The following is a 12,753-nucleotide window of genomic DNA, read 5'->3' on the forward strand; positions in this document are numbered from 1 at the left end:
TTGTCAACAAATATTCACTCTGTGGTTAAAAGTTTTTGAATATTAAATACTTTCTGAACTATCCTGGCTTTCTTGTTTATAGTCATAAGAAAATATCCAGAAGTAAATTTTGTAAAAAACAAAATTCCTGTTTTCCAGTATTTTACTTATAAATGGACTTAGTTTTTCTGCCAAGATACATTACATTCACTCTGTGGTTAAATTTTTTTTAAATTACAATATTTTTCTTAAACTTTCCTGGATTTGTACCAAACTTGCACAGAAGCTTGTTTATGATCAAAAGCTAGTATCTAGAAGGAAATTTTGTTAAAATTTTGTGCCTGTTTTTCTGTATTTTACTTATAAATGGACTTAGTTTTTTTTCTCCAGTTAACATTACATACAGTCTGCATTTAAAGTTTTTTTTCCCCACCTACGATAGTAGAGGGGCATTATGTTTTCTGGTCTCTGCCTCCGTTCGTCCGTCCGGTTAAAGTTTTTGGTCGAGGTAGTTTTTGATGAAGCTGAAGTCCAATCAACTTGAAACTTAATACACATGTTCCCCATGATATGATCTTTCTAATTTTAATGCCAAATTATAGTTTTGACCCCAATTTCATGGTCCACTGAACATAGAAAATGATAGTGCAAAGTTCAGGTTAAAGTTTTTGGTCAAGGTAGTTTTTGATGAAGTTAAAGTTACATCAACTTGAAACTTAGTACACATGTTCCCTATGATATGATCTTTCTAATTTTAATTCCAAATTAAAGTTTTGACCCCAATTTCACACTCCACTGAACATAGAAAATGATAGTGGGAGTGGGGCATCCATGTACTATGGACACATTCTTGTTAAAATATTTATTAGATTCATAAAATATTCTGGATTTTTATCAAACTTGGACAGAAGCTTCTAACATCAAACAAGAGGCTGTCAGAGCGACAGCAAACCAGATTTATTAACATTTATTTGTATCCTGGCATTTTTCAATATTACAAGAACCATAACTGCTGAAATTGAAAGTGAAAATCGTCAATATCAAAGGAGAAGGTTCACGAATGGTTAAAATCGGCCTTGATTTTTTTCTGTTTTTTAAATTGTGGCAAAAAATTACAAATGAAACATAGAAATACTTGTGATAATACTACTAAGACAAAAATATTTTTTCTGGCACTTTCCTTTACTATTTATGGAGCAATGACCCCTTAAATGAGCATAATTTGTATTAAAAGGTCATTTTTGGTACTTTTTGTCCATAATTTTAATTGTTTTTGGCATAATTAACCTTGGCCTCCATCTACGATCCAAAAAGTTTTTATACTGATGAAATCTATATCAAAATTGGAATCTTTTGGTTACAACACGTTCTGGATCGTAGGTGGCAGCCAAAGTGTTTCGAAAGCTTTTAGGTCTGAAAAATGCACACAATCATCATATTTTGAGAAAAGGTCCAAAATGGGCTTACTTTGGCGAATATTTTGTAGTCTTATGAAAAGAACTGATATATTTAGAATTTATACTTTTGAAATAGACCCATTTACGAACCAAATTGAGACCCGTTTGGTGTTTTATGATAAAGTTGATATTTTAGGCCATTTTGTGCCATTAGTGAACCTTGTCCTTTGACCTCCATTTATCATCAGTAACAACATATTAAAATTTGAAAAGCTTTGGTTGAATGGCTCATGAGTAAATGCAACAACATGACTGGAAACACAATTGTTCAATCTTTCAAGAACCATAATTCCTGAACAGAAAAAGTGAAAATCACCATTTTTTAACTTAACCTCAATTTTGTCATCGATAACAACATATTATATTTGAAAAGCTTTGGTTTAACAGTTCATGAGTAAACACATGGACAAGACTGGAAACACCATTTTTCAATCTTTCAAGAACCATAACTCCTGAATGGTAAAAGTGAAAATCGTCATTATTGAACTTGACCTTCATTTTGTTGTAAGTAACAACCTTTAAAATATTAAAAGCTTTGGTGGAACAGGTCATGAGTTAATGCAAGGACATTTGGCTGCCGCCTGACTGACCACCCGCAATACATCCCCAAATCAATAACCGACATTTTTGTTACAAAAATCTGGTTAAAAATAGTATTATGAGAAAATTTTTTTTTTTATTTTTCCACATTTTTGTTGAGCCTGCGATAAACAGCAAAAGTAGGCGAGACTGGGTTCCACAGAACCCCTTCAAATTTGTTACAAACTCTAAGCATTAGGTCAACTATGTTTGGTATCGAAGGATTGTAAGCTGTACATGTCTGCCTTGCATGGTTCATCCGACCTTGACCTCATTTTCATGGTTCATTGGTCAATGTTAAGTTCACCCGGTTAGGTTTATATAGTGTATTGAATGATTGTAAGGTGTACATGTATTTCTCGTTTGGTTTATATGATCTTGACCTCATTGTCTTTGATCATGTGAATTTAAATGTGGTTTTAGTTTTAGGACTATCAACATAATATCGATAGTTAGTAAAGAAGGCGAGACATTTCAGTGTATGCACTCTGGTCGATAAGAATAATGCCCTTCATACCCGTTTTTTTTTGGGGTTATTTTCAATGTGGGGAAACGTTTTTTAAAGATTTGTTGAGCTAAATGACATAAATTTATAGGTTTCATAATAAGTGAGAATGAGAAATCACTTGATCATTATTTAAATTAAATAACCAGACTTGATATCAAAAGATATCCAATTCTCACAAGTTGTTAAACATTTTTATCTTATGGTCAACACTCTCATTGTGCTAAATTAAACATTCTGCAAATCATTGATATAGTCTTTTGCACATTCCAGTATGATGCCGTATGGCCTTTTTTAAGACTGTTTACACTCTAAAATGAGATTATCAGGAAAAAGTGTGAATGTTTTGTATATTGTTGACGAAATCACATATGTCCATAAACTAGCTTTCTGTAACTAAGTAATTTTTTTTGTTTTCAGTGGTTTTTGCAGATCCAAGGAGTCAGGTCATTTCCAACTGGTTTTTGTTGTTCTGGTGTTAGCTGTCATTTGTTGGGGAGGGTTAAGCACTCACAGAAAGGCTTGACCTGAATAATCTTTATGCTCCTGTTCCAAATCAATAGCCTGTGATTCAGTGATCGTTATGTGTTGCTGTCATAATTTCATCAATCAGACCTTAGGGTTTTTTATTTGAATTGTCATGACAGGGTATTTTATGGCTGGCTATACAGTTTAGGGTTTGCTCATTTTTAAAGGCTGTAACATAACTTTTAGCTGCATATATCCATGACATTTGAACTCTGATCCATGTCATTTGAACTCTGATCCATGTCATTTGAACTCTGATGCATAGTTGTCTCATTTGCAATCATACCAAATCTTCTTATTTTATATAAGTAAATTGTTGATGAAAAAAATATTATATCTATATAAAAGTTTTGAACATTATGAATGTATTCAGATTTGTACTAAATATTACGAGGCATTGATTTATAGTTCCTTCAGAAAAAGACTCAGAGGCAAATGGACAACAGATGCTTAGTGATAGTAACAGCTCGCGCAGAAACTTTGGTTAGGGCCAGATACATAAAAAAGAAATAGGAATTTGCATAGGGTTTATTATTTCTTAAAATGAAAGATTTCTACTTCAAAAACTGCTATAAAATTACATAAAACTCACTGTTTACTTTGTTCACTTAATAAATTTTTTCTTGTAAATATATCAAAGTCAATAAAACACTTACATAACAATCTTTGGTTTTATAACTACTTTTTTAAAATGGTATACAAAAAAACAACAATGAATCTTATTAAAATTTAACAATAGCAAATTACAAAGGCACATATGGTATTCTTTTTATTCTCTCTTTAGTCTAGCTTAATTTTTTTTATACACTCAGTGAATTTAAAGTTTCAAAAATATTTCAAAATATTTCAAAACATTAAACTTCAAAGATCATGCAATATGTTTATACTTCAAATGATCAAGCATTGACTAAAATTAGTTTTGTAGCCTTGTTATTCTGGTAGAAGGCACTGTTACTAAATTAAATAACACACATGATTGTCATGAAGCAGTACCATGTTAATCTACAAACAGAATTTAAAAGTATGCAAATCTTGTTTATACAAGTTAATATTAATAAGTCAAGGAGGGGATATTTTGATTGAAGCTCTTTTTAAAAAACAGTTCATATAAAAATGCATGTGTAGTCTTGGTATAAAAATCAATTTAATGTGTAAAAAAAACAACTGTAGGTAAATTTTTATTAAAAAATAGAACTGTCAATTAGAATCTAACAGTAAAACTGCTTCTGGTTTAGATTCACCAATGGAAAAACAAATGGAACAACACGAGTTGCACTTTTTTTTTAGGATAAAACCCAAATTTCAGTACTTTTCCAGTTGAAAGATCAGGAAATGGAACAAAGAAGGATTTAATGCTATGATAAAACTGCGTTTTGATGTGATTACTGGACTGATTGTTAAAATCACACAATACATATTATTTGTCCATTGTAAATTGAGCCTTTTTCAAATTGAGAGACTAAAATTTAATAGCAAACCAGGACAAAAATAGAAAATATATAGACTTGACACAGTTTTTTTTTTGGCTATCTATTTTTTATGTCAGCTCTAAAAATAGTTTGTTATAAAATCTGCCTAAAATAATCATCTGCACTTGAGAGGGTCATCACCATAGTAACAACTCAACGAGATAACAATCACAATTGACAACTTTCAATCTAGTCTGGAAATTTGTATTTCCCACCAAAAGTGAACATAAAATATTGTTATTTAGATTTGAAGTTTAAGTTATCTGGATTTCTTAGTTTTGACTTGTTGATTATAATATAAAATGATTTTAAATTACATTAATTGTAGTATAAATATCAAAAATATTGTACGCTTAAATAAAATTGCAACCTTTAAAAATAAACTAAAAAAGCAATAGTATTCAAATAAGATAATTTTTTTACAACCTTTGTTGAAAAAATTTAATGAAACTCTTCTATATTATACTGTTAGGATTGATTGATATGAATTATAAATTTTTGACTGAAATACACATGAAGACAGAAACTTTTACAACAAAAATCTAAAATTCCAATCGACATATAAAAACAACACAGAACTATTACAAATCCACTTAAATGTAAATACATATGAATTTAATAAAAGCATCTCTACATAAAAATATTTACATGTATATATATACCTAAATGGTCATTAATAAAGAAATACAATAAAATCACAACTAGAGGTCTCAAGGAACCTTAAACATTTATACAGCATATGTGTTACATGCAGGCTTTTATGCTAATTGAATAATGAGGACTACAAAAGAATAAAAAACATCCAACATTTGATACTAATAGGTTTTGTAACAACAAAATGTGTAGTAGGAAATTATGTTTTCTTTGACTGTGGCCAAGTTTGGTTCAGTAACAGATTAAGAAATTTGTTTACCAAAGAAATATCATCAAAACATCAATCCTGCAATTTTTTTGTTGTTGTCATAGTTTAAAAAAAAATAATGGATGATGGACGCCAAGTAATAGATCAATTATTGACAATGGCACTGTAAATGGAATTCAAAATAAAACAGAAATGGTATAAAATTTGTGACCAAAATTAAAACAAAAGTTTTGATTCTGGTAGTTGTCCCAATAGGGCTCCCTTAATTATATACATTATTGATGAGGAAACACACAAGACTAAGGTTTTCTATAAAAGCACAAGGTGGAAAAACTGTAAGAATCTGAGAACATAAGTCACACTTTCTGACCTTACCAAATGTGTACTGTATTGGTGTATATAGGTAAGGGTACGAATTCTCACCAAAAAAAACATTTCGGTCACAGTTACTATTGAGGGAAAGCTCCATAATGATTACAAAATACTTTCTCTTCAGTGTGCGAGTGCATATGTATGACATTATTATAACATCATTAATAAAGAAATTTAATTAAATTTTGTTAGTTTTGAATAAGTTTTTTCAAAAATAAATCTGCTTAAAAGGCGTTGCAAATACCATGACAGAATTTTCACTGATTATTTGTGACCTTCTTTTTGTTTTCAGAGGAATAATGTCAAGATCTAATTTAATTTCTAATTTTGTGATCTCTTTTCAGTCCTTTTCATTAAAAGTAAACAAAAGCAGTATTTCTATTCTTTGCACTGTGACCAGGAATACAGTTTTAATTTTTATGGGGTTTTGTAGACGTAAAGCGAATATTATCACAAAAATATCAGAGTCTAAAACTCTGATAAATGAAAACAAAAACAATAATGTCAGCACCATATTATAAATATTGTTCAATTATTTTACTGAAATATAATCATGTAACACAGTTTGAGAAAATATTGGCACATTTGTATAATAATGAGTATATGAATCTAATATACACGAGATTAATAACCATGAAATACAACCTGAATAGATAATCTAATTCACATGTTTATCTAACCTACATTTGTATATAATATCAGGAAAGCTTTAAATACAATCGTACATGCAATAAGTTATCATAATTGTAAAAAAAATATGCAGATCTGTCAATTGGTTACAGCCCTTTTAAAACTTTTTTACCACTAACTATGTATGGCAACTATGTTTTACATTTATAATACTCCCTGGATTTCTTTGTTATAACTTGCAGATAAATTGTCATATTTCTGTTTAATTCATCTATGTCATCTGCTAATTGATTTAAAGTCATTTCATTTTTGTTGAAATCTTCTTGCATTTCTGAAAATAAATACACAAAAAAATATACATTTTGAAACATATTCCCGAACATACAAAAATAGCTTGTGCAATCACAGTACATTTATGCTTAGGTAAACAATGAAAATATCACTCAAATATATTTGGTGCATCTAATATGCTTTCAAAGGATTTACCTTTATCCTGATTTTCAAATCCACAGATGTATAAATACGGAATACTTACGACTTAACGACTATATCAACAAACAGGACCTAAAGAGAATACTAAAATCCATCAAAGGTCAACTTTGCCTGAGGGATTTAAGAAAGGTAATTATCAATCATATTTAGTGTTGATGGGATGGATAGACAGTGGTATATTATATTATCGCTATTTTGTGCATTTTTCCTTTGATCTTTTTTTGTGATAATTTTCATATCATGCTTCTCGCTTGAGATGGAACCAGATGCTCCGCAGGGCGTAGCTTTATACGACCGCAGAGGTTGAACCCTGAACGGTTAGGGCAAGTATGGACACAACATTCAAGCTGGATTCAGCTCTAAATTTGGATTGTGATTAAATAGTTGACACAGCATAGGTTTCTGACACAGAATGAATGTGTTCTAATGAACTTAAAATTTTTGTTTCTCTTAGAGCAATTCACTATGCTGTTGAATATTAATCCTCTCAAAAAAATGTTTGAAGAAATTTTCTTTTTTATTTATGAAATTTCAAATGAGAAAAATTGAACCCAATTTTTTTAATCACATCCCCCTTTCCCTTATTCCAAAACTAATCTCAATTAAAATTTCTAATGGAGTTTGCAACAATAACTACTCATTTAAATACATCATAAAATATTAAGATGTAAAAAAACTGCTTGTTATCACTGAATGGTAAAGATTATTTTAATTTATCAGTTGGTAGTAAAAAGTGAATATACATTGTATATTGTATATAACAAAGATTTAAGTTGATTCTGGACAAAGAAAGATAACTCCAATTAAAAAAAAATCTTGCTATTGCACAATATTTTGCAATTAGATATTTCTTGCTTACTATTCTGGACAAAGAAAGATAACTCTAATTAAAAAAAAATTTGCTATTTCACAATATTGTGCAATTAGATATTTCTTGCCATTGCGCAATACTGTGCAATTGAAAAGACTTGCTATTGCACAATACTTAATATAATAATTTTAGATCCTGATTTGGACCAACTTGAAAACTGGGCCCATAATAAAAAATCTAAGTACATTTTTGAATTCAGCATATCAAAGAACTTCAAGATTTCAATTTTTGTTAAAATCAGACTAAGTTTAATTTTGGACCCTTTGGACTTTAGTGTAGACCAATTTGAAAACAGGACCAAAAATGAAGAATCTACATACACAGTTAGATTTGGTATATCAAAGAACCCCATTTATTCAATTTTTGATGAAATCAAACAAAGTTTAATTTTGGACCCCGATTTGGACCAACTTGAAAACTGGGCCAATAATCAAGAATCTAAGTACATTTTTAGATTCAGCATATCAAAGAACCTAACTGATTCATTTTTTGTCAAAATCAAACTAAGTTTAATTTTAGACCCTTTGGACCTTAATGTAGACCAATTTGAAAACAGGACCAAAAGTTAAGAATCTACATACACAGTCATGACAGTTAGATTCAGCATATCAAAGAACCCCAATTATTCAATTTTGATGAAATCAAACAAAAGTTTAATTTTGGACCCTTTGGGCCCTTATTATGTTGGGACCAAAACTCCCAAAATCAAACCCAACCTTTCTTTTATGGTCATAAACCTTGTGTTTAAATTTCATAGATTTCTATTTACTTAAACTAACGTTATGGTGCGAAAACCAAGAAAAATGCTTATTTGGGTCCCTTTTTGGCCCCTAATTCCTAAACTGTTGGGACCTAAACTCCCAAAATCAATACCAACCTTCCTTTTGTAGTCATTAACATTGTGTTTAAATTTCATTGATTTCTATTTACTTAAACTAATGTTATTGTGCGAAAACCAAGAATAATGCTTATTTGGGCCCTTTTTTGGCCCCTAATTCCTAAACTGTTGAGACCAAAACTCCCAAAATCAATCTTAACTGTTCTTTTGTGGTCATAAACCTTGTGTCAAAATTTCATAGATTTCTATTAACTTAAACTAAAGTTATGGTCCGAGAACACAATTAATTCGTAGTGCATTTCTTTTAGAACATAAATGAAAATAAAAAAAATCCCACCTGCGCTTTCTCAATGAAATTTTTACAGTGTGTTGAACTACTTTTGGGACAAATTATATCAAAAATATAGAAAACTTCATCGCCTCTAACTCAAAATATGGACAATTTTGTGTTTAGGGTGTCTTGAAATCTTTTGACAGCTTCCGAAGTGCTAATTTTTAACCTTTTTCAGCTGGACCAAATCACTACTTTCCTGTAAAATTCTGGACCCAAATTTTTTTACAGTGTAGTTTCACCCCCCTACTTACAATTTGAGGCATTAAACATGGAGAAATAAATTTGGAAGGGGTATAAAAATTATTGGCAAGTAACCCACTGTTAACACTAGGGACTATATTCGTGAACAACGAAAATCAAGGGACGACAATTGTGGTCTCGGACCTAATAGGATAGAAAGAGTTGACAAATCTTAAAAAAACTTGGTATGACCAAAGCTTAATAAATTATAACACTGCTTGCAAAGTTTCATAACAATAGGATATATATTATAGACAATATGCTAAATTCTATACTCATCTTTGCGTGTTTAATTTTGACGTTAAAATTGAATAATTTCAACTATCAACATTTTGGGCTTTGAAAATTAAAATATTGCAAAAAAATACTTTTTAAATGCCCTAATATATCATTTATTATGTACTAAAAGCAATAGAGTACTCATTTGATATATCAGACTTAGCATAATTATTCAAAAGTCAAATTTATATCAGCCTGGGCCTAAAAATTGAGGTTTTTCAATGAAAGGGGGCCTTACATGAAGATGTAATATTTTCCAGCAATTTTAAATTTGTGAAGCTTTTAGGTTATAAATAATCCTTACATATGTATTGAATGTACTTTAAATGGAAAGAAAAGTCACAAATAACATATCATATTACTTTAAAAGGGTCTTAAGCCAAGTAAGACTGGAAAGAAATAAGGGTCAATTTAGGCCGTGCCACATATTTACATTAAAAAATGCATATTGAGGCTATAAGAAATAAAAAATTGTGTCTTTTTTATCATTTCTATACTCATGTGACATGATACAACAAATCTGAGCACAAAAAGGCTCTTGCAATTAACTTTTCTTACAGACAGTATGGTATGATACAAAGATTTTTGCCTTTTTAATGAAAAACTTGAATGCAATTTTAGTCTCAACAGGCTTATATCTAAACCACTTGCTATCCTACAGAAGAAAAGAAAGATATTATGTGAGATGGAACAGGTACAATAGACATTGCAAAGTGCTTTTGATACAAATTTAGTGAGGTCTTTATTGTGGACTTCAAATTTTATGTACCAAGAACCCCACTTTTGACTTCATCCAAACAGGGCGTTAAGACAAGGGTCATTTATACAACACATTTTGTACATATTGTCTGAGATAATGTTCTTTTCTGTAGATTCTGAGTTCATTAACAAGCAAAAGAACTAGATAAAGGCATAGAAACACAAGTATTGACACATGAAAACCTGTCAGATAAAAAGTCAGGATGCCATGTATGCATCATTATTGAAAAAGCCTTAAAATGCCTATTTTGACCATAAAATGCCAAAATTGGTCATTTTTGCAGAAATTCTATAAAATAAAAGTGTAAATCCTTTAGTTTCATGCTATTTGACAAATTGAAACCACCAAATCATTTAGGGAAGTTGCCAAAGTACAGATTCTATATTTACAGACTTCACCTCTTAGGTCCGAGAACACAATTAATTCGTAGTGCATTTCTTTTAGAACATAAATGAAAATAAAAAAAATCCCACCTGCGCTTTCTCAATGAAATTTTTACAGTGTGTTGAACTACTTTTGGGACAAATTATATCAAAAATATAGAAAACTTCATCGCCTCTAACTCAAAATATGGACAATTTTGTGTTTAGGGTGTCTTGAAATCTTTTGACAGCTTCCGAAGTGCTAATTTTTAACCTTTTTCAGCTGGACCAAATCACTACTTTCCTGTAAAATTCTGGACCCAAATTTTTTTACAGTGTAGTTTCACCCCCCTACTTACAATTTGAGGCATTAAACATGGAGAAATAAATTTGGAAGGGGTATAAAAATTATTGGCAAGTAACCCACTGTTAACACTAGGGACTATATTCGTGAACAACGAAAATCAAGGGACGACAATTGTGGTCTCGGACCTTATAGTGCGAAAACCAAGAAAATGCTTATTTGGGCCCTTTTTGGCCCCTAATTCCTAAAATGTTGGGACCAAAACTCCCAAAATCAATACCAACCTTCCTTTTGTGGTCATAAACCTTGTGTTAAAATTTCATAGATTTCCATTCACTTTTACTAAAGTTAGAGTGCGAAAACTAAAAGTATTCGGACGCCGGACGACGACGACGACGCCGACGCCGACGCCAACGTGATAGCAATATACGACGAAATTTTTTTCAAAATTTGCGGTCGTATAAAAATTATCGCTAGAAACTAAGGAGGCCACGTGGCGTTGCTAACGAAATTGACATGAAATTGACAACGTCGTCATAGGTAAAATAGCGATAAACAGATTATCATTGGTCATCTCAACTCGATTGCTTTTCTCATTTTCGCTGTACCAGCTCAAGCGAGAAAATCAATCTTGTTAAGATGATCGACGATAATCTATAAATATAGGTTATCAAAATTGCTTACATGATACAATACAACATAATCATGCTGCAGACCAAATATTAAATCATTCCTTTCAAAGAAGTCAAGAAAACTTTGACAGAAATTTTCTACCTAAGGTCTTTCAGATGACAAGACAGAGAGTGTCGAAAAGTTACTATAACTGCTTTTGTCGGTGCAACCCGAAAATATATACAAATGATGATATCTGACGAACTACTATCATGTTAAATCAAAAGGGGCTATTTGAAATCTCTTTAAAATATCTTTCTCTTTCTAGAATTCAATTTGCTTAAAAAGTGGCATAATTTTTTTCTCATGCATGACACAATTTACATACTTCTGAGTTTGTCTAATTTATTAGTTGTCTCCCCTGCTAATCTGTCAGCTCTATCCTTTAGATCTTGTGCCTTAGCTCTGGCTGCTTTGGTAAGGTTATAACGAGAATCTAGCTGTGATGCAGTGGGACTGTAGTCCATTTCAAGTTCAGTAGCTCTCTGTAAACATAAACATCAAATAAACAAAATTCTTGAATTTAATGTTTATAACTGTTACTTGGATTTAGGGGATCACATATCCTATGCATGGATCATTTCCAAAGCATTGAACACAGCACTCTCTACATTAAGTCCACATAATAAGAATATCTGTATAACTGTAGTGTAATATCCAAAGGTTTCATGTAACCCATGTATCATAAAAACCACAAAGCACCCGATGTCTTAAAGTATAGGATCCTGCTATAGCACGACAATTTTCTAATTAGTTTTTTTTGTTGTAGTAACAAGATAATCTAATAATGTTGATAAAATATGGTAAATCTGTAATATAATAAAAATGCAATCTTAATTCTTTTTTAAACCAGGTGCTCTGCAGAGCGCAGCTTTATACAAATGCAGATGTCAAACCCTGAACAATTGGGGCAAGTATGGACACAACATTCAAGCTAGATACAGCTCTGATCTTGGATTGTGATCAATTTTTGACATAAAATGAGTTTCTGACACAAAGCAAATGTCAAGATCTTACAAATCTATTGCGCAATATTGTGCAATTAAAGATTTCATCTTCAAACTTTTAAAAAATTTGGAATTTGAGAAATTTGAAAAAAAAAAATTGAAAACACTACCACCCCCCTTTTATGGAAATGAGTCCAAAGCCTGATATTCCTTAATACATAATTTACAAGAAGTGTAAGGGAGGTATATCTGAGCATACCCAACATTGTATGT

The 12,753-nt window shown here is 30.9% G+C and overlaps 1 protein-coding gene across 1 annotated transcript in view; it reads right to left on the bottom strand.

The window, feature by feature from the left end:
- Positions 1-6,408: 6,408 nt before the first annotated feature.
- Positions 6,409-12,753, bottom strand: part of LOC143079161 (laminin subunit beta-2-like) — an 82,253-nt gene continuing 75,908 nt past the window's right edge. The window contains exons 30-31 of the mRNA XM_076254388.1: positions 11,862-12,018; positions 6,409-6,712 (exon numbers count right to left, since the gene is read on the bottom strand). Of these exons, the coding sequence (XP_076110503.1) occupies positions 6,573-6,712; positions 11,862-12,018 (297 nt within the window). The 3' untranslated portion in view covers positions 6,409-6,572. The remainder of the gene's footprint in view (positions 6,713-11,861; positions 12,019-12,753) is intronic.

The sequence above is a fragment of the Mytilus galloprovincialis genome, chromosome 1, assembly GCF_965363235.1.
Source record: "Mytilus galloprovincialis chromosome 1, xbMytGall1.hap1.1, whole genome shotgun sequence".
Taxonomy (NCBI): Eukaryota; Metazoa; Mollusca; class Bivalvia; order Mytilida; family Mytilidae; genus Mytilus; species Mytilus galloprovincialis.